The sequence below is a fragment of the Lepus europaeus genome, chromosome 13, assembly GCF_033115175.1.
Source record: "Lepus europaeus isolate LE1 chromosome 13, mLepTim1.pri, whole genome shotgun sequence".
Lineage (NCBI taxonomy): Eukaryota > Metazoa > Chordata > Mammalia > Lagomorpha > Leporidae > Lepus > Lepus europaeus.
Genome location: NC_084839.1, coordinates 27,396,491 through 27,416,116, shown reverse-complemented (window position 1 = coordinate 27,416,116; position 19,626 = coordinate 27,396,491). Strand labels below are relative to the sequence as shown.

General features: G+C 54.0%; 1 protein-coding gene across 1 annotated transcript in view; it reads left to right on the top strand.

Moving 5' to 3' along the window:
- Positions 1-18,258, top strand: part of CAPN13 (calpain 13) — a 55,238-nt gene extending 36,980 nt beyond the window's left edge. The window contains exons 10-21 of the mRNA XM_062210173.1: positions 1,303-1,445; positions 5,340-5,351; positions 7,505-7,707; positions 8,749-8,785; positions 9,142-9,198; positions 12,232-12,289; positions 12,386-12,444; positions 13,486-13,554; positions 14,570-14,645; positions 16,651-16,779; positions 17,628-17,683; positions 18,232-18,258. Of these exons, the coding sequence (XP_062066157.1) occupies positions 1,303-1,445; positions 5,340-5,351; positions 7,505-7,707; positions 8,749-8,785; positions 9,142-9,198; positions 12,232-12,289; positions 12,386-12,444; positions 13,486-13,554; positions 14,570-14,645; positions 16,651-16,779; positions 17,628-17,683; positions 18,232-18,258 (926 nt within the window). The remainder of the gene's footprint in view (positions 1-1,302; positions 1,446-5,339; positions 5,352-7,504; positions 7,708-8,748; positions 8,786-9,141; positions 9,199-12,231; positions 12,290-12,385; positions 12,445-13,485; positions 13,555-14,569; positions 14,646-16,650; positions 16,780-17,627; positions 17,684-18,231) is intronic.
- The last annotated feature ends 1,368 nt before the right edge of the window (positions 18,259-19,626 follow it).

Here is a 19,626-nt window from a genome sequence, read left to right as displayed (position 1 = left end):
GTCCTCAGCCCCCTGGCTGTTAACATGGAACTAGAAATCCCCATGAGCCCTCTTGAACCCACATGCACCACCCGCCCACTGGTGAGAGGATGTGTGAGTCCCTGGGCCCTGTTTTGGTTGGTGAGCTCACAGAGGTAGGTCCCTTTGAGTCTATCCCTCGGCTCCTCTGAGATGAATCTTATTGATCTTGAGTCTGGGAGAGTCACATCCCCTCACTCTACATCCTGCTCGCTGTTTGTGACGTTGATAAGTGAAACAGCTCCCTGTAGACAAATATGAGTGTGCCTGTCTACCCTTGATAAAAGAAGCCGTAAATATATTTGTGTGTGTGTGCGTGTGAATGTGCATGCCTGCATAGCTGTGTATGTTGGCACCGAGACACACGCATTCTCTTTAATGGCTGCCTTGTCAGAATGGTTTGCTTGAATGATTCCATAGTCAGGGTGACCTTTTCCGCCTCCAGCTGTAGTGCTCACTGTGCTGCTCACAACCTCATCACCAGGCGGTCATTCTTAGGTGGCTAACTTACTAACTCACCTCCCTGAGCTGCACCTGTCTGCCTGTGAGACCCAAGTCTCCTTCCATGGATGTAATGCATGTCGTTGAACTAACCAAAATTACACACTGTGGCCATTTTTAGTAATAGCTGACAAGGGAGAGAAGAAAGGAAGCCTTGATCAAGTACCTGTTAGGTGCAGTTTAACGCCCCCCCTTACTCAAGGGGAGCAGGAAGCCCATGGCCACGTCCTTGGCAGCTTCCCATTCCCCTGTCAGAGCTTCCTGGGTGAGACCAGACCCTCTGATGTGTGTTCGCTCATCTCTCTTATCTTCATTCCTCCATGCATTTGAATCTAATGGTGTCCACAATGGTCCTCTCTCTTGCTCTGGCTGCCGTGAGCATGCTTGGGCAGAAGAGAACCCTAACCTAGCACCTCCCGTTTGATCTTCCTCTGTCTCTATTGGTGCTTGAGTGACTGATGCCATTTCAAGGCTCTGGTGGTTACCCCTAATGCCTTAGCACCCAAGGGCTTTCTCATTCCACTTATTGTTAGAAAATAACCCTTGGCTTTACAGGTTGAGAAATGTTTTTGCCACGCTGAGACTATACTCTATCACCCTGCATTTGAGGCTTAGAAAATAAACTTGTACCCCAACAAGTAACTGTAAAGACCAGACCCAGACCTTAGGTCCCCAAATTCAGAGCTTATAACCCAACCCCACAGGAATCTTGAACTTGGTGATTGACCCAACTGGGAGCCCCAGGAGTGAAGCTGAGATCAATAACATCTCTTTCCCATACAGGAGGACCTCAGAGGGACACTCACTATCTCTTTTCTGTGCAAGAGCCCATGGGAGGCAGCAATGTCGTTGTGTCCCTCACCGTCAGGCCACAAAGTTTGAAGGCAGAAGATGACCAGTTTCCTCTACACTTCCAGGTCTTCAAGGTAAGGCAGCTTGCCTCAGGGCTTTCCCTTGGGGACACTTCTCCCAGCTGGGGAGAGCCTCCTGCCAGGCTGGGAGATTTGAATGCCTCACATCATGGAAATTAAGCTCACAGTGGCCATCACGTTCATCTGGTCCAACTCTACATTTGCAAGATAACCTAGGACCTAAGGGAGATTAGACGTCCCCATGTTGGTGATGGGACACACACCTTCCTGGGCCACTTGCAGCACTTCCTGTTTTGCTGTAGAAGCTAATGCCTGTTGCTCAGAAAGGAGTCTGGTTCAAGCCCGGTTACTGCAGCAATGCAGATTCCTGGGCCCACCGTAGGCCTCGTGAAGCAGAATCTGCAAGGACAGAGCGTGAAAATCTGCACTCTTAAGAATTCCCTTGGGCTAGTTATGCTCAGTAAAGTTTGAGAATCATTGACTTCTCTAATAATCATTGACTAAGCAAATCCTGGACATAAATGCAGACGGTGCATTTTTCTCTTATGTGTTGACCAAAATGCAGCCATAGCTGGGATGTGGCCTGTGAGCAGCTGTTCGGCCACTTGCCCAAGGCCAGGTCTTTCTGTCTCTCTTTGTGGACTCCCAACCAACTTCTTAGCTGCAGAGGTGCCATCTGCCCCTCAGCACGCCAACACATACAGTGTGTGAGTAGGAGACACAGTAACCTGCTTTGTACAACATCATTTAAAAGGGAAAAAAGCTACAAAAGGAAATTTGATGCCTCTGCTTCCTCCCTCTGCCCCAAATAATTCAGCACACCCAAAGAAAGGGGAATTGGTTCTCAAGTCGTTCTCTGCACTAATGGGGGTCATTTAAAAGCTGCCACCACCAAACACTAGGATTTCCCCTGCTCATGTTGAAGAAAGTAAGGCCCAGGGAGGTGATGACATAGAGTTAATAGCAAAGCTGGGGGTGGAGCCCAGATGTCCACCACGCCTTAGTCAAGCATACCAGTTGCCCTTGTGAGTGCCAGGGATGCCCAAGTCCCATCACCAGACCAGACTACTGACGACAGCATCTCTGGGAATGACTTCAGTCCTGCTCACTGGGAGTAAGGCAGAATTTGGGCCTCAGCTCATTTAGGGGCAGGCAGGATCCCTGGCTACTGTGCTCCTGGCTGAACAGTTGTGTGCACTGATGAGAAGGCCTCACAGCAATAGTGCGTACAAGCGTGATCACATTCATAGTTTCAACACCCGGTTAACTCCACTGTTGGAGATACAGAAGCTAAAGTTCAGGGAATGAGAATGAGCTAGCCAACGTGCTACGTTGGAGCTAATGGGGAGGTTTGAGCCCAAGACCAGTGGTCCCAGGTCCAGGGCTCTAAGCTGGACTTAGGCCCTTGCCTTTCTCTTGATACCCAAGGCTCCAAGGGAAACCAAGATCCTGATTCAGGAAAAGGGAGAGAGTAGCACTGGGTGGTAAGAATTCAGTAGAACTTGTTGGGGTTCAGCACAGTACCTTTAGGGTGTCCCAAACCTGCTGAGGCTATCAAAGGACATCTCCCAAGAATGAGTTGTAGAGATTTTTTTTTAAAAAATGTTATTTGAGAGTCAAAGTTACACAGAGAGAAGGAGAGTCAGGGAGGGGGAGGGAGAGAGAATGGTCTTCCATCTGCTGGATCTCTCCCCAAATGGCCACAACAGCCAGAGTTGTCTCAAAGTCAGGAGCCAGGAGATTCTTCTAGGTCTCCCATACAGGTGCAGGTGCCCAAGAACTTGAGCCATCCTCTACTTCTTTCCTGGGCACATTAGCAGGGAGCTGGATTGGAAGTAGGGCAGCTGGGACTTGAACTGGGTACCCAGCACCCATACAGGATGCTGGTGTGGCAGGCAGAGGCTTTACCCTCTATGCCACAGTGCCAGCCCTGGACATTTTCATCCCACTCTGGCACCAGAACACCCTTCCACTGTGGGGGAATTGGAGAGAGGCAGGGTCCATCCTCCACTGCAGCAGCTGAAGAGGACAGGCATTCCCTTTACCCAGACCTTGGATGCCAAAGGTGTACACTTGTGACCCAGGTTGGTCCAGTTAGGTGCTCCCCCATCCCCACCATGACCTACCTGCCCCCAACCCACTCACATACACTCTGCCACTCAGAGCTTTTCCTCCTGAAGAATTAAATGAAAGAGGTGGGTACAGACTAGAATTCCTGGCAGCAAATCTTTGAGCCTCACAGCAGCAAAGCAGGGCAGTCCCTACGATGGTGTCCATCCATGTAGCCAGCTCACCTGGCACCTGCCCACCTCCAAGCTGTGCTGTTCAGATTCCCATGGACATGAGAAGCTACACCCTTCCAAGAAATGCTTTCTGGCCCATGCCAGCTGGGGTTGTTTATGGTGTTCTCAGCCAAGAAGCCCTCCTGATTCAGATGCCTTCTAAGAGAATCCTCATCCCCAGTGTCCCTCAACTCTCAGCTCTGTGCAGATAAAAGTTTGGACCAAAAGCAAGGATTTGGGAAGGGCAGGGAAGACATTAAGGCACTTGGTCCTCCCACCCAGGATGGAGTAAGCCAGGGCTCTAGGTAAACCAGGAACAATAGGTCAGCTGAGTCTTCCATTTCTGACATGGGTCAGAAGCCCAGAGAGGGTCCCAGGACAGCTCTGATGCACAGCCCCTGGGTCTGCTATTTACGTGGTCATCTGTGAGTCCAGGACCTCTGAGCTGGGCAATACAACATGATTTGTCCGAAGACTTTACAGTTCAGGGGCCCTAGCCAGGAGGTAATCACACTCACTTTTAGGATGCTAGCAAGACCTCTTCTCTACTTTTCAGCTAGATTTGCGTTATTTCTCACTTGCCCAGCTTGCAACACCAGGATCTCAAATCTTGACTTAAACAACAAAGACAGCTCCAGAAACACTTGGGTTCCAGCAGGCCCTGTACGTAGCAGCAGCCAAGCTCTCAGGAGTCCCTTGAGCTCTCAGGGTGTTTGTGGCACAGGGCTGACCCAGCAAAAACAGCACTGCTGCCCTGGCATGGGCCTGTGGCTCCCTGCTTGCTATGGGAGCTCTGCTCTGCCTTACACCAACATGCCGGACATGCGTGGTGTAAGAACAGGGAGGGAGAAGACAGGATGGTGGGAAGGGACAGGAGTGGACAAGCCATGTAATCCTCACCCCAAATCTCCTCCCCGATTCTGGGGCTTTCCAGCCTCCTCTCACATCCCCCTTGGCCTCCAGAGAAGAACGAGCAAACCAAGCAGTCTGTCCACATGGGTGGGCCCCAGGATCAACAGTGGAAAAGAACCAAATCCCAGTGTCATGGCAGCAGGACTGAGTGACAAAGTCGCATGGCTTGTTGTGTGTCCCCAACTCCACTGAGCTTCACTTTCCATGTCCATAGACCTGGATCCTAGGGTCTGCTGGCAGGATTTTTGTGAACGGCATGTCCCATACAAGTGCTTCACAAAATGCAGAGCGGCTTGGAACCGGTGCTTCCTTTGACTACACAGAAAGACCAGCATTTGGGTATTTCCCCATAGACGTGCGTGCGCTCCTGACTGCTGGGCATCCTAGAACAAATACCCGTCACCTTACGGTGGTCCAATGGAAAGACGTTGTCTTCTCACTGGAGCTCCCAAAGTTGGGGAGTTTACACTGGGCCCGAGTTCTGTCTTATCTGCAGGCCCCATCAGTGCTATCAGCGTTGTTAGGAGCGGTAGGCACGCCTCAGATACTTCCCCCCCTGGTCTCCTGCTTGCTGTTGCCTGCAGCTGAGTCGGCTTCCTTTCTTACAACTCTGCACAGGGGGTCAGTAATCATCCTCATTCCGTCCAGGGGTACCAGGGAACAGGCTGACACAGGAGGAGAAGAGATGCAGGGCCGCTTGGCTTTCTGGTTCGGTCCAGGTCCCTGAACCTGTCTTTCTTCCTCTCGTCCACAGGTGGACTCTCAGGTATGGCTCGCCGGCACCCTCCCTGGGCTTCCCATGCCTTGGCCGCTGTCTGTTGGTAAAGTGCTCTTCCTGTTCCAGCACCCAGGGCCTTCCTGCATTCGGTGGCTGCAAATGCAGCCTTGCTTTGTCTCACATCAGATACTTAGGACCCCCAGACAGGTCAGCTCAGTGGGGAAACACTGAGCTGCCCTGGTCTGAAGGTTGGATCCCCTGCACTGCTCCCTTGTTTAGCATTCAAGAGGGGCTGGACCCATTTGCAAGCATTTGCCACCGGTAGAGGGGTGAGCTTGATGCATCCAATCCCATCTCACTAACGACGAGAGCAGCACAAAGTGGGGGCCTCAGGAGCATCCTTTGCCCCCTGCGCTAGTCAGCCCCACAAAGCCGCCACCCACAGAATGCGTGCTCTCCAAAGGCAGCCTCAGGGAATGTCCTCCAACTCCACTCACAAGCAAATCCCCCTCCTCCGAAACGGGTGACCTGGCTCAGTGTCAGTGAAAAGTGACTTAGAACTATTAGGAAGGACCAGAAGGTCAGACAGATTCTGCAAAGTCCGTGCTCACAGCACTCAGCTCTGTCCATGGAGAGGAGCTGTGTGGTGCCCTCACTGCCAAGTGGGCAGGTGTGGTGGGGGCACATCTGCCTGGCTACTGAAGACAGGTGTGGGGAGCAGGATGTGGCCACGGTCAGCTGAGCGTGGCTGCGGCATTTCCAGGCCTTCCCGACAGAGGTCAGAGCAGGGAGTCTCGGTGCAGGGGAGAGTCAGAAGTTCAGGCAGAGAGCTGATAACAAGGAGGCCTGCCTGGAAGCTGTGTCCCAGCTGCAGGCAGGGGTTAGGATCCTGCTCTGGCCCTTGGTGCCCCAGCCTGGGAAGGGAAATATCTGGAAGGGCTTTGAGAGGAGCAGTCAGGTGTGAGGAGTGGTCAGCACCCCATTCCCAGCTCTGGGGGACACTGTGGAGACTTGGACCAGGAAGGCACACGCCCATCCCTAGAACAACATAAACAGGTCAGTGCACAACTAGTCCTGTGCTAACTTGATGTCTGGGGGAGGGGTCCCCTGAGCCCTGGACCAAGGCCTCCCCTCTCTCTCCACACTCTATTTCTCCCTGCCACTGAGGAACCTGGACAGGGCTCTGAGTGTCCAGTGGCGGGAGGAGGGCAGTGAGCAGGGCCATCTTCACCTTCTAGATGGTGGGCCGTGTGCTGCCTGCCCGCACCCTCACACACAATCAACCCAGGGACTCCGGGCATGGCTGACCCTCTGGGGAAGGGCTGGTGGGTGCCAACATTGCTTTGTCAGGAGGGTCCAAGTGAGTCAGGTTCCTGAACCCACTGGGAACTGCAGGTTCCATCAGCAGGATGGCCTTGGAGGAGCTACTGAACCCCCTGCTGTGCACCTGGGGGACTGGCTCCTGGCTCACCTGGGAGACGGCCCTGTCCCTGCCGTGTACACAGCAGCTCTCTCCTTCCCCCTTCAAGCAGAGCTCGTAAATAATCATTTCATGCTGTGTAACCATTCTAGATGGAATCTTCAGGCTCGACTATAGTAGGGAAAATTTGTTTAGTAAGGGATTTTTATTATGTAATATGACTGTGACATCCGGTAATGGGAACTGCATTATATTTATTGTTTTATCTCTAAGAAAAATATTGAAATAAAAGGAAAGTCATCAGGGCCTATTATTTTCCAATGAGAAGGAATCTCAGGGCCTCACTGCAGGTAAACCAGAGGAAGTGAAAAGAATCCTACTGTGCCACGTTATCGCAGCCTGGGGTGTTTTGTGACAGGTTCAGAAGAGAAGGGAAAGACCCAAGGGGAAAAGAAAAAACCTCGGTACTAGACAAGGCGACCAGTTTTCCTGGAAGTCATCTCTCTCTCTAAGCTGAGAAAGGAAGCCCAGAAGCCAATGTGACCTCAGGCTCAGCGAGACAAAACTGTGTGTTGTACTTCTCTGCATTCATTGTCGAGGGGCCGCCCAAACAGAGCAGCCTCAACTGTGCTGTGTGAGAGTTCAGACGAAGATGGCCTCCATTGTCAGTGTCTTTGGCGGTGTTCTGGGTGAACAGAGAAGGATCTAGAAGGTGGAGGAGGGAGGGATCCTTTCCTGGTGGCTGGAGAGAGTTTTCTCATGATGATCCTGTGTCTTCCAGTTCCGGGAGTTCCAGGAGAGATTGCCGCCCACCTTTTTTTCCCCATTCAGAAACGCTGCCCAGGGTGTAGACTGTGAAACCAAGTGTAACCTGACAAGGTTCCTACACCTGAACCCTGGGACCTACGTCGTGGTCCCCTCCACACATCGAGAAGAAGCCGAGTTCCTGCTCCGAATCTTCCTGAAAGTGCCGGATGGTGACAGGTACAGGGCTTGCGGCATCCTGCACGTTTGCTTCTGCTTTATTGTCTGAGGTTCACCGTGCCATGCTGCGCTGTGCCCTCTGTGTGGCGCTAGTGTGTGCTGTGTCGGAGGGCCTCGCTATTGAGAGACTATGGAGAGACACGGTAAAGGGGGGTGACAAGGCCTAGGAACGGATGACCCTACCACCAGTAGGGGGCACTGCTGCTGGATGTAACACTCGCTGCAGAGACAGCAGACTGGAGGGGACTGCTTCCAGCGAGAGAGGGGGAACACTGCTCCTTGGAGGAAACAGCACTTGAGCTACTCCCCACAGGAAAGTGAAAATTAATGGCTTAAAGGGGAGGGCCACGCAAGTGGAAGACAAAGCCCAAACAGGATGGAAGGGGGTGAGCATGGGGCTTTTTAAAGAGTTGAGTGGTGGCAGCCATGCGTATGGGAAGGTGGTTTGTGGCACGTGTGTCAAGTTGTCTAGAGTTGGGGATATATTGGGGAGACATATCAGGGAGATATATCAGGAGGGCTTTAAAGATGGATGAGTCCAGCCATGAAGGGTCCTGAATGCAAAGTCATTGGGTCAAAAGTGGGATCGACAAGAACTCGCTCTGCTGGGCACCTTGTCCCCTCTTGGGGCTGAGGATGACACCGCTATGGCCATGCTGGGCATTATAATAGCATGGGGGAGGCCTTCTCAGCCCTGCGTGCCAGCAGGCATCACACTGCCAGTTGGTGGTGGAACATAAGACACAGCCTCTCTGCCCTGGTGGCATTGGAGGTTACTGTGCCACGTGTATCTGGTTGTGAAAGACACCATTCACCAGTGACTGGAAGACCAGACCACAGTCACTCCCGAGGCTGGACACAAGGCCATGGTGCTTGACTGCCTGTGAACTGCCATAGCGGTCCACGTCCCAGCCAGCAGTGCTGAAGACTCCACTCAAGTCCTTGGCACAGATACCCAGTGCCCTTGGCTGCCCTCCATAGTCAGGTGACCTTTGAATAGTGAGCTGGCCATTTCCATCACACAGTCTCCTGTTTTTCCAGGAACTTCAGCAGTGATTTCAACCTCAAAGCACTGCAGGTAGGTGTGCAGCAAAGTTTAGCTATTGAGTGTCTCTGCCCACATCCCATCTCCAGGAGATTGTCTCCTTCATTGCCTTACCCATGACCATGAAAACAGAGACACCATAATGAGCCAAAGAGGGCTTGAAGTGGAAGGGGCGAGACAGAGGAGAGGGGTTAGGGGAGGAGACCAGGCCCCCAGGGCCAGGCTGGACACAATAGCCTTCCTTCTACAACCTTTGATTGATTTCTCATCCCCCGAAGGGTTTCTCCACTTGTCTGACCTCTATCTCAGATCTAGGTGGGGTGGTTGTGTCCTTGTTGGTGGCCACCTTCCCCACAAGCTTAACGTTGACTGTTTTCCCTTTGGTCCAGGAAAGTGTATCAGAGGAAGCCTCCCCAGAAGTCGTTTTCCACAGATACACTCAGCAGGTACCGTATCTAGTGCTGAGGGTCTTTTGGAGGATTGGGGAGGGAGGGAGCTGAGGAAGGAAGACTTCTCCCAGGCCCTCATCAGAATTCAAGGAGGAAAAGCAAGGTGACAGATCATTCTATTAGCCCCTCTCTCTCCTTGGATTGGCTACAGATCGTCTCTAACTGCCAAGCTCTGTAGAGAAGTGGCGTCCTCATTGGGATGGCATCCATATGGAACTTAGAACTTGGGAAGGGAGGGGATAATTATAGGAGGTATATAGGAAGTGTATTGCCTGTTGAATCTTTAAACAAGCAGCTGGCGCTGTCTCTTGAAATTCTTCCTTCTCCCACTTGGCCACCTCTACACCAACCTGGCATCGCTCTTCCTCGGTGCTGGCCAGCTGCAGAGAGCACCAATGGCACGCTTCCTGCCAAGCCACCTATGTGCACGCAGGATTTGCCTAATGGTTTAATAAACTGTTATAAAGAACTCCCTGACTTGTCAGGTTAAAAGCAGCTGCCAAGGGCTCTGCATGATGGGCCTTTACCGTCGTTAATCATGTTGGCATGGGAAGTGGAAAGCGATACAGATGACCACGTGCACCTGCTGCCTTGGTGCAGCCAGAGGCCAAGGACAAGAATGCATTTTCATTCCCAGTGCTAAATGGGTAGTGGTAACCTGGAGGCAGCCTGGGCCCAGCAAGGAGGCAAAAGGAGAAATGAAAAGTGTGACCGGACATAGAGGAGGCCAGTGCAAAGTATGACGACTTTGGACCCCTGGGATCCAGACTTATTTTGAAAGATGGAGTCCAGACATGGACTCAGGCACTTTGCCTGATGCACAACAAGGCTAGACAGGATGACTGTCTCCAGCCTGTGAGCTTCAGAAGGCAGAGATGACATCATATGTATTGCTTGTCCCCAACTCCAAACACTGTCCTTGGCCAGAAGAGGTGCTCAATCATTTCTGTGGAATTGAATTAAGACGGATTGGCTCCCCCAGAGAGGTGTCCAGGCCAAGGTTAGCTTCCCAGAGATGGTCAGCAGGGCCTCATTAGAATGCCTGAGTCCTTGTTTCCTTCAGGGCAGGTGGGAAATTCTCACACGTGGCCCGTGCACCTGCATCTCTAAAATAAGCTACCATTTGTCATGTGATGACATGGTACAGATTCCCTAATCACAGCTTTCCTACCCAGTAGCCAAATGCCTCCTCATAGATGGTGACTGGGAGCCCCCGAGGGGCCTTTGTGGGAATGAGAAGATGCAGGTGCAGCACTGTGCCAAGGGACACAGCTGGAAGTGGATCCCAGCCCTCCTTTTCAGCCCACTGGGGGGACGGTCTTGAACTGGTCCTACTTGGCTTCATTCTGCATAATCTGTAGGCTATCCTCAGAGGCTGTGTTCTCCACAGCAAGTTTAAAGCAAAAATATTCATCCAGGAATTCACAATGTCCTCTCCCCTAATCTCTTATATGAGTTTAACTTATGAACTAATACTACAGTGTGTTCTTACCACTCCTAATACTTCTTCCGTTAGCCATAGTGTGGTGTAGCACTCCAACCAGGTTCTGCCTGCGGGCAAGGAAGCACACACTGGGATTCTTGGAGAGGCTAGGTCCTTCCTTCTATCCATCATTTAATTGCCAAGCACTGAGAACACTCAGAGTGCTATGCTAAGACTTGTTAAAAGATTTACTTATTTATTTGATGGGGGGAGAGGGAGAGAAGAGGTCAGGGGAGAGAGAAAGAGAATGACTTCCATTTTCTGGTTAACTTCCCAGATGGCTACAGTGAAGCCTGTGTTTCCCACATGGGTGTCAGGGGCCTAAACATCTGCTGCTGCTTTCCCAGGCACATGAGCAGGGAGCTGAATCAGAAAAGGAGCAGCTAAGATGACTACTGGCACTTCAACATGGGATGCCAACCTTGCAAGCTGCAGCTTAACCTCCTGTGCCACACGTTAAGCTTTGGGAATACCCAAGCACTGGCCCTTGGGTATCATACATCTTGGTGGTACAGGCAAACATGCAATTTTTGGGGAATTATTTAAGCAGCTATCATCTCCATTCCCTGTCATCTCCATTTCAACTCATCACCCCTCATTTCCTCCAATACTTTGGTTGGTTACTACGAGTAGTGTCCAGGTCAGAGTGATCCTGAGGGGTCTGGCTTAGAGCTGAAGGACCCCATAAGGAAAGATGATGGGGCTGCTATATCCAGTTGCAAGTGGTGAGGGCGACCCTAAGAGTTGGAAGGGACAGTGTGTCTGTTGCCTTTGAGGTGCTGGCTCTCATGAAAACTCCCAGGAGGCACCTCACCCTCCCTCACCCAGAGTCACTCTACAAGACCACCAATGTCAGCTCCCTAGGCAAAGGCTTCCCCAGGTGACAGTGTCACATCCTCCTCTCAGCTCTTGCCAGGACGTGAGAAACGGCCACAGGAGCACGTAGAACAACCTAGCCTCTAGAACGTCATCGAAGATGCTGCCCATCGAGCTGTTCACGGCCCCCAACAAAAAACTGAGAGCAGCTAACTCCTGCAGAGCTCAGGCCAGGAGAGGTTTCTCTCTCCTGCAGCCTCCGTTGCTTCCTGAGTTTAATCCAAGGAAAACCATGCCAGCTCCCTCTTTGCATCAGCTGCTGGGAAGACCAGTAATGTGCTCAGGCGCAGCCACCTCCCCATAGCCCAAATGTCCAGTATTTTTAACTCCATGCCCACCGAGGCACACACCGTAGTCGTATTTTCTCAGTGTGTTTCTGGAGGCAGAGGGGAAGCACACAACAGCCCTTATTCGAGGGGCTCCAAGCACCTGGGACAGGGAGGCGGGAGCACCCACTGCTTGCAGTCCAGGAGTGAATGGAGAGAGAAATGCAAGATGCCAAATGCCGGGGTGACTGGCACCACAGGTGTTCAGGGGAAGGCTTTGAGACAAAGGCTGCCAGGCCCAAGGTGGGTGGGAAGTGAGTGTTTAGAGTGAGAGGGCTCCACTGTTAGGCAGGTGTGCCTGCTGGGTCCCAGCTGTGCTGATGCCCACTCTCTCGATTGCACCAGGGGCTGGACGTGGATGCTACCCAGCTGCAGAGCCTCCTCAACCAGGAGCTCCTGTCAGGTATGGTCATCCCAAGGACCTTCTGCGCCCAGCCTGACCCCACCGCCCCCCTGCCCCCTCAGACCAGCATTTCCAGCCTTCCTGTTCTCTCTCCAGGACCTGCGGGGGACACGTTCTCCTTGGATGAGTGCCGCAGCATTGTGGCTCTGATGGATGTATCCTTTGCCATTCAGAGCCCATGCATTCTGAGAGCTTCCCCGGGGGCCCAATTCGGGCTCACCCAGGAGCTGGGGTTTTGTGGATTCTCTGCTAGCTCATTAACCCTCTGGACCAACCACAGCCCCCGCCCCTGTTTCTGCTAATACACTGCATTGGCAGGTGCAGGAAGTGGCTACAAGTGGCAGGACCAAGCATCAAGGCCCAGGCTACTGACTCTGGTCCCAAGCTGTGCTCTCCAGTGAGCCGTTCTGCCTCTGTCCTCCCCGTCTCCCACAGGCAGGAGAGACGGGCTCTGCACATGGCTCTCCCCACACCCCACTGGCCCATGTGCTGTCTCCTGGGAGAGACAGATCACCCAGCTAGCACACTGTTAACAAGGCTTGATTGGCAACACAAGGGCGGCCACTGTAGAACAAGAGGCTTCTCGATGAAATGATAAATCAGGCCCTGTCTCCGCTGGCTGTGGTGGGAGCGCTGGGAGACACACAGCAATTTCCTGGCCTGGGCAGCCGACAGCCTGGGGCCGGACCCAAGCAAAGCAAATGGGTCTTTGCTAGCCTCCCTCCTCCCCACTTGCCAACTTCCCTTCCTGTTTCTCAGAGGGCTTCATCAGTTGTCGTTGAACCCATCTTACGGGGTGTCCAGGGCTGGCTTTACCCTGGGGAGTGTTCCTTGCACACACCTCTCACTGCGGCTTTCAGAGCGACAACCCCTATGCTCCCCTGCCGGGGACCCCACCTTGACCAGTGAAGGCCATCTCCTGGGCTCCTGTCTTCCCCGATGCCAGCAGCATTGGCCTCCCTTTCTCAAGGCTTTCTTCTCCTTCCAGCTGTTCATCTTTCTCTGGAAAACCAGTCTAAGCCCGTTTGCTCCCAGAATCAGAGGGAGCTCGCTGGCACGGGGCCATGCCCTCGTGACGCCATACTCAGGGGGTTATTGCTGATGGATGGAGTGCTTGGGATTCAGCCTCCTTGGCCGTACCAGCGGCCCCTCTGCTCTTTGCACACTGGACTGGTTAACCCTTAACTCCCCATCAGTTGAAAGTGAACGGACGGCTTGACCAAGAGGAGTTTGCGAGACTGTGGCGGCGCCTTGTCCACTACCAGGTGCGAGCAGGTTCTCCATGACTGACAGTCCTGTTCCTTCCGGTTCAGCTGGGGGCACAGACCTGCACTGGGGTTAAGTGGTGCAAACAGAGGGATTCTTGCCCCTGCCCTCCTAGACAGCACCCATTTTGTTTGAGGAGGTGTGCCAGCAGCGTGAGAGGGTGTAGGCACTGCCCGATCAAGTGGCAGGATGACAGAGGAGAGCCAGGTCACTGGGGACTCTGGGCCTGCCAGTCAGCTGCACCTAGTCCCTGACCTGGGGCTGTTCGGCTTCTGTAATGGCTGTCAAGTCTGCCCTCCCCGCCTTTAGATTTCAGGTCCTCCAGGGCAGGGCTCCCTCAGATTCACCTTCCCCAGGCCCATGCAACAGTGAGCTGGTTCAGAGACCACCTTCTGCACTGCACGTGCACTGGGCATGGGGAGGCGGTTCTAACCTGTTTTCAGTAGGGGCTACACAGTGCTCACTCCTGTGCAAGCCCCGCTCCTAAGCACTTTCTAGAGATTTGCTCCTTTAGTCCTTGCGAAAAGGCTGGAAGTAGGCATCGTCATTTGCCCTGTGCTTCTGATTAGGAAACTGGGGTCTCAAAAGAGCTACAGTGTGCCCAAGGCTACACAGCTGTGGGAAGTTGAGCTGGGGTTTCCATCAGCGCAGTTTGGTTATAAAGTCTGCTGTTTATCGCGACACCGTGCAAACTCTTCAGAGAGCCCCACACCTCCCTTGAAGTCAGCAAATTGCCCTTGGTGTCAGGGGTCATGTCAGTGTTGGAAAGGGGGAGTGGAATGGGGAGCAGCTGGGGAGCCAAGGAGCCGCAGTCCCGGGCATGGCCAGGTGTAGCCACTCCTGCCTTCCCCAGCCAGCTGCTCTGCTGCCCCGCCTGCCTCTGCTCTGGCTCCACCCCAGCCTTGGTGAGCAGCCTCCCCAACCCCAGGGGGATGGAGAGATTTCTGGGAACTGCCCCAGTGCTGGACGCCTCTGGGTGCTCACATGAGCTTCTTGCTTCGTTTTCCGTTTCAGCATGTTTTCCAGAAACTCCAACAGAGCTCTGGAGTTCTCCGGAGCTCAGACCTGTGGAAGGTCATAGAGAATACAGGTAAGGCAGGGGCCCTTTCAGCTGTGAGACCGGGGGCATGGGGGTGGCGTGTGTGATGTGCACACTGGTAGCCGCTGTAGGCAAGGCGGGCGCAGTCATTCTGGGAAGTCAGGAGAGAGGTGATCCTGCCGCTCTCCCCCTCCCCTGTTCACTCGGGCCTCGGTGGGCCTCCGTGACTTGGGCATCACCCCTCCTGCCCCTGCCCGAGTCTTCATGAGCCAGTCACTTTCCCCAGCTACCTTTCTCCCAGTAAAGCTCTGACTGTGAGAAAAGAGCCCTGGGTGATTGATACCCTACCAGGAACACAGCTCGCCTTGCAGAAGCTCGCATCTCAGGACCTGGGCCATGGGGGTTAAATACCCAGAAGCAGGTTCATGATCTCTCTTCCCTCTCTTCACTGAGGGCTTAGGCTAAATTAAAGCACACGGCATCTGTCTGCTTCAAGGAGGCGAAGCTTCCAGGCCTGGGATGATGACAATAAAGCAGAGGGTGCACAGGTGCTTCATAGTTCACCAAGAACTCCTCATCACGTCATCCCACCTGATTATCTGAAACCTGGGCAGGGCAGGGACCACCACCTGTAAAACCAGGGCCCCCAGGTTAGCACTGGGAGACAGTCTCCATAATTCTCCCTCCAGTGACACCTGGCCGGGACATGGGCTAGGAAGACAGGGCAGCTGGTGCCCACGTGAGCACCGACCCGCCCTCCAATCTGTCATAACCTGGGGCGACTGTGCTCGAAGCTGAGCATGCTGCGGTATCCCCTGCAGGGCTCGTTAAAACTCACGTGGCTGAGCCTCGCGCAGCGTTTCTGAGGCATGAGCCCAGAGGGACTGAGCAGCTGCTTTCCTAACAAGCTCCCCGGTGATGCTTCTGCCCCGTCCTGGGAATCATACGTTGAGAACCGCTGAAGAGTCAGAGCAAAGTCTGTAACAGAGACCTCACTAATGGCTCCAGAATAATAAAAAGGAGAAAAGAGAAGTTCAAGTTCAGCTGAAAAGGCTTCAGGGTCAGGCAGGTCACAGTCACGTAAGGGGGGTGACCTCTGAAGGTGGCCAGCGGGAGAGTGTGCGTGCTCTGCCTACAGGCATCCAAGTTCACGTCTTTCTGACTCTGCTGGCAAGACCAGTCCTGCCTCCAGCAGGCTCAGCCCCTGGAGGGTCGTGTGACTTCCAGGGTCAGCTGAGCTGCAGGCCCCACCACTGGCCGGTCTTCTGGAAGTGCGAGGTAGCCGGGCCAGAGCGAGCCAGGTGCTGATCTCCTGCCCACCAGAGGGAGCACCATCTGAGCCTTGGCTCCGCTCTGAGGCCCAGCCCTTCTCTGGCGGAGGGCCCTCCTCCCAGGCCCTCTTTCACCCCCACCCCCCATCAGCTTCCCTCATACAGACCTGGAGACTGCCATGGTTGGGGTAGGGGGAGGCCGGGCAGAGGCAGGGCTGGAAGTGAACCCCACCGCCCTGACAACATGCACACAGCATCTGAGTGCTCTGAAGGTTGCTTTGTCCCCAGAAGAGGGGTTGATTGGAGGGCGGGTCGGTGCTCACGTGGGCACCAGCTGCCCTGTCTTCCTAGCCCATGTCCTGGCCAGGTGTCACTGGAGGGAGAATTATGGAGACTGTCTCCCCGTGCTAACCTGGGGGCCCTGGTTTTACAGGTGGCGGTCCCTGCCCTGCCCAGGTTTCAGATAATCAGGTGGGATGACGTGATGAGGAGTTCTTGGTGAACTATGAAGCACCTGTGCACCCTCTGCTTTATTGTCATCATCCCAGGCCTGGAAGCTTCGCCTCCTTGAAGCAGACAGATGCTGTGTGCTTTAATTTAGCCCTAAGCCCTAAGTCCGGTCTCTGGCCAGATTCGAGAACTGTGTCCCTGGGGCCTGGCAGCCACCAGGGGAGAAGAGACACCGAGCTGGAGAGGGGAGAGAGACTGCTGGGCGCCCAAACCTCACAAGGCAGAGGGCCACCCCCACGGCTCCCCCGACTCACCAGCTCACCCTGGGGCCCCAGACTTCCTCACAGGGGTCTCCATCAGCAGGGAGCTGCTGCATCGCATGACCCTGCGGTACAGCGACAGCTCCGGCAGCATCAGCTTCCCCAGCCTGGTCTGCTTTCTGATGCGCCTGGAAACCATGGCAAGTAAGTGTCCCCAACACCCTGGGTGACCAACGAATACAGCAGAGGGCCAGGGATGCTGGATGCTCCAGTCCTGGACAGGGCCTCAGGAGGGGGTGGGCTTGGTCCAGTGTCAGCAGTGGCATCTCCAGCCTGGCAACTGTCCCCTTGGGCTCCCGGCACATTCCCCTTGCCCGGGCTTCTCTTTCCTCTCTGAGGTCGGTGTGGCTCCCTGTGCACCCTTGGCAGGTTGTGTTGCTAGCCGCACCTGCTCTCTCCTCGGGCAGGGAAGGCTCTGGCCTCTGCTCAGGAATCTCCCACACAAGTGACCAGGTGGGGCTGGGAGGTCTTTCCCCAGGCTCAGCGCTTGCCCCCGCGGTGGAGGCAGAGGGTTTGACATCTTCCAGCAACCTGAGCTCCTGTGTTAAATGGAAACTTCTGTGAAGCCCCAGGCCATGGTGCAGCTCAACATGGAGCTGTTGGGACTGAGCGGGAGGGGGAGGGGCTCAAAGTGTTTGCAAGTCCTTTTTCTTCTGATCCCGCCCAGCTGGGAGGCGCCTCTGCAAACCTAGGCTCTGGGTGGGCACTTGGGCCCCAGCCTTGCTCTCAGCGAGTCCTCAGTGGACGAGGGAGCTCCCCATGCTGCATCGGGGCAAGCATACACAGGGCTGAAGGTGTGGTCACGGAGCAGCAAGGGCCAGAGCAGCCCTGGAGGGAGGAGAAGAGTCCCAGATGCCCCACGTGCAGAGGGAACAGGAGGGAGGAGAGGGCGGGAGCCAGCGGCGCTCTGCAGAGCAGGGCTGTTGCACGTGTGGTCACGTGGCCACAGTCTTCACCTGAGCCCTGCCCGACTCCCTCCTGCTTTGTCCCAGAGACTTTCCGTAACCTCTCCAAGGATGGAAAAGGACTGTACCTGACAGAAATGGAGGTGAGCTGTCTCCCCAGCCCCAGGGACGGACCGCAGCCCCCCGGGGCCACCTCTGCGGATCGGACTCCAGGGGTAGTTTTCTCCCTGAGGATAAGGGATCATCCATCAGCAACAGCCAGGCTGCTGGCCCCCGGCCTCCAATTACTGCCTTTGTATATTGCCAGCTGCCAGGCTGCTGGAGGATCTTGGCAGAGAGATTTTATTTTTTTTCCAATAGCTTAATAAAGCAGAGCATTATGTGGGAGTCATAAATCCAAGGGGAAACTCAGGAACAGCCACGGAGCTCACTGTACATGAAACTGACTCCCATTGAATTGTAGACCCTCCCAACTGGCCAGCTGGTCGACCTCCGATGTACCTGGCTTCTCAGAGAGGAGCAGAAGATGTATGTGACAGGGGTGCTGAGATCTCCGCTTGGGTTGAAATTAGCTAGAAAGGGGTGATGAGACTGGGCTGAGGTCTCCCAAGGGAGGAGGGTGGCATTCCCTACTCTGGGCTTGGCTAACGAGATGAAGGACTTGGTTGTAACCATGATGCTTATTTCCCAGTGGATGAACCTGGTCATGTACAGTTGAGGCAAGGCGGAGAGAAGACTGCATGGTCCAGGTAAGACATGGTAGTGTTGGAATCCCCTCCTCCTTCTAGGTACCATGCCCCTTCTCCTCCCTCTCTGGGAAGGCTAAAACCTTATCTGTGTGAGTCAGCGCTCAGCTGCTCAGGGCTCTTGAATTTCAAGGCCAGTGCTGCAGATGTCTGTGCCGTGCAGACCAGGGGGCATTCATGGAAGGAAGCAGCCTAATAGTAATGAGTGGGGATTTAGAAGTCTTACCTGAAGCTCCAAAGACAGAGGGGCATCACTCATGCCAGGCCAGGCAGGGGAGGCAGTGCAGATAGAACGGTGTGCAGCAATAGAGACAGGTCATGCAGAGGGGAGCACCAGGTCTGGTACTACCTCCACCACTGCCTCACCGTACAGTGGACCGATCACATCCATCTGTAGGCATCTGTGTTCACACATCTGGTATGAGTGTACTGAAGAATTAGCACGCTCTCTCATTTTCTCCACATTGGTTTGCGTGGGATACACCCTACAATTACGTAGTCCACACTGCTCCCCTGCAGTAGTAGAAGCCCCAACAGACTCTTCTAGGCTCCTCTGTGACTGAGGAACCCAGTAGTGCATGCTCTCCCCTGTTGGACATCTCCAGGTGTTGGATGTTCCTTGTGGGGCAACACCTGCTTCCAGGGAACACTCTACCCATGCCTCTAGCTCCACCCTCAGGACCACCGTAGAATCACAGACAGGATGTGCCAGGCCTTCAGATACTGAGGATGTCTTTGCTGCCTCCCCAAAAGCCTTCCTTCCCCAGTGGTCCCTGTTGGTTCTCACTTGGGACCTGCTGGAGACCTTATGTCTGCGACAGTGTACCCTCTCCACACAGCAGACCTGCGATCTATAACCTCTGAAACGTGAATGTATTTCTAAACATTTATTGACCCTCCCAAGCATGTATTTTTTTTTTTAAGATTCATTTACCTATTTGTTAGAGTGACAGAGATGGAGGGACAGAGAGAGACAGTGATCGTCCATCTGTCGGTTCACTCCCCCGGTGCCCACAACAGCCAAGGCTGAGCTGGCACACCTTTCCATCTTCCACGCAGATGGCAGGGACCCAAGCACTTGGACCATGATCCACTGCTTTTCCAGGCACTTTTCTCAGGAGCTGGATTTGGAAGCAGAGCCACCAGGACTCACACCAGCACTCCTGATGTGATACACGGGTGTCACAAGCTGTGCCGTTGTGCTGGTCCCCCCAGTCATGTGCTTGGAATCTGGAGACAGCGTCTCCATGAGGAGATAATATTTTAGCGTAAACACTTCCTGATAAATTCGTGGTGCTTCCTGTTAGTAAACATCACAGAGATCATAGTTAATTCGATTC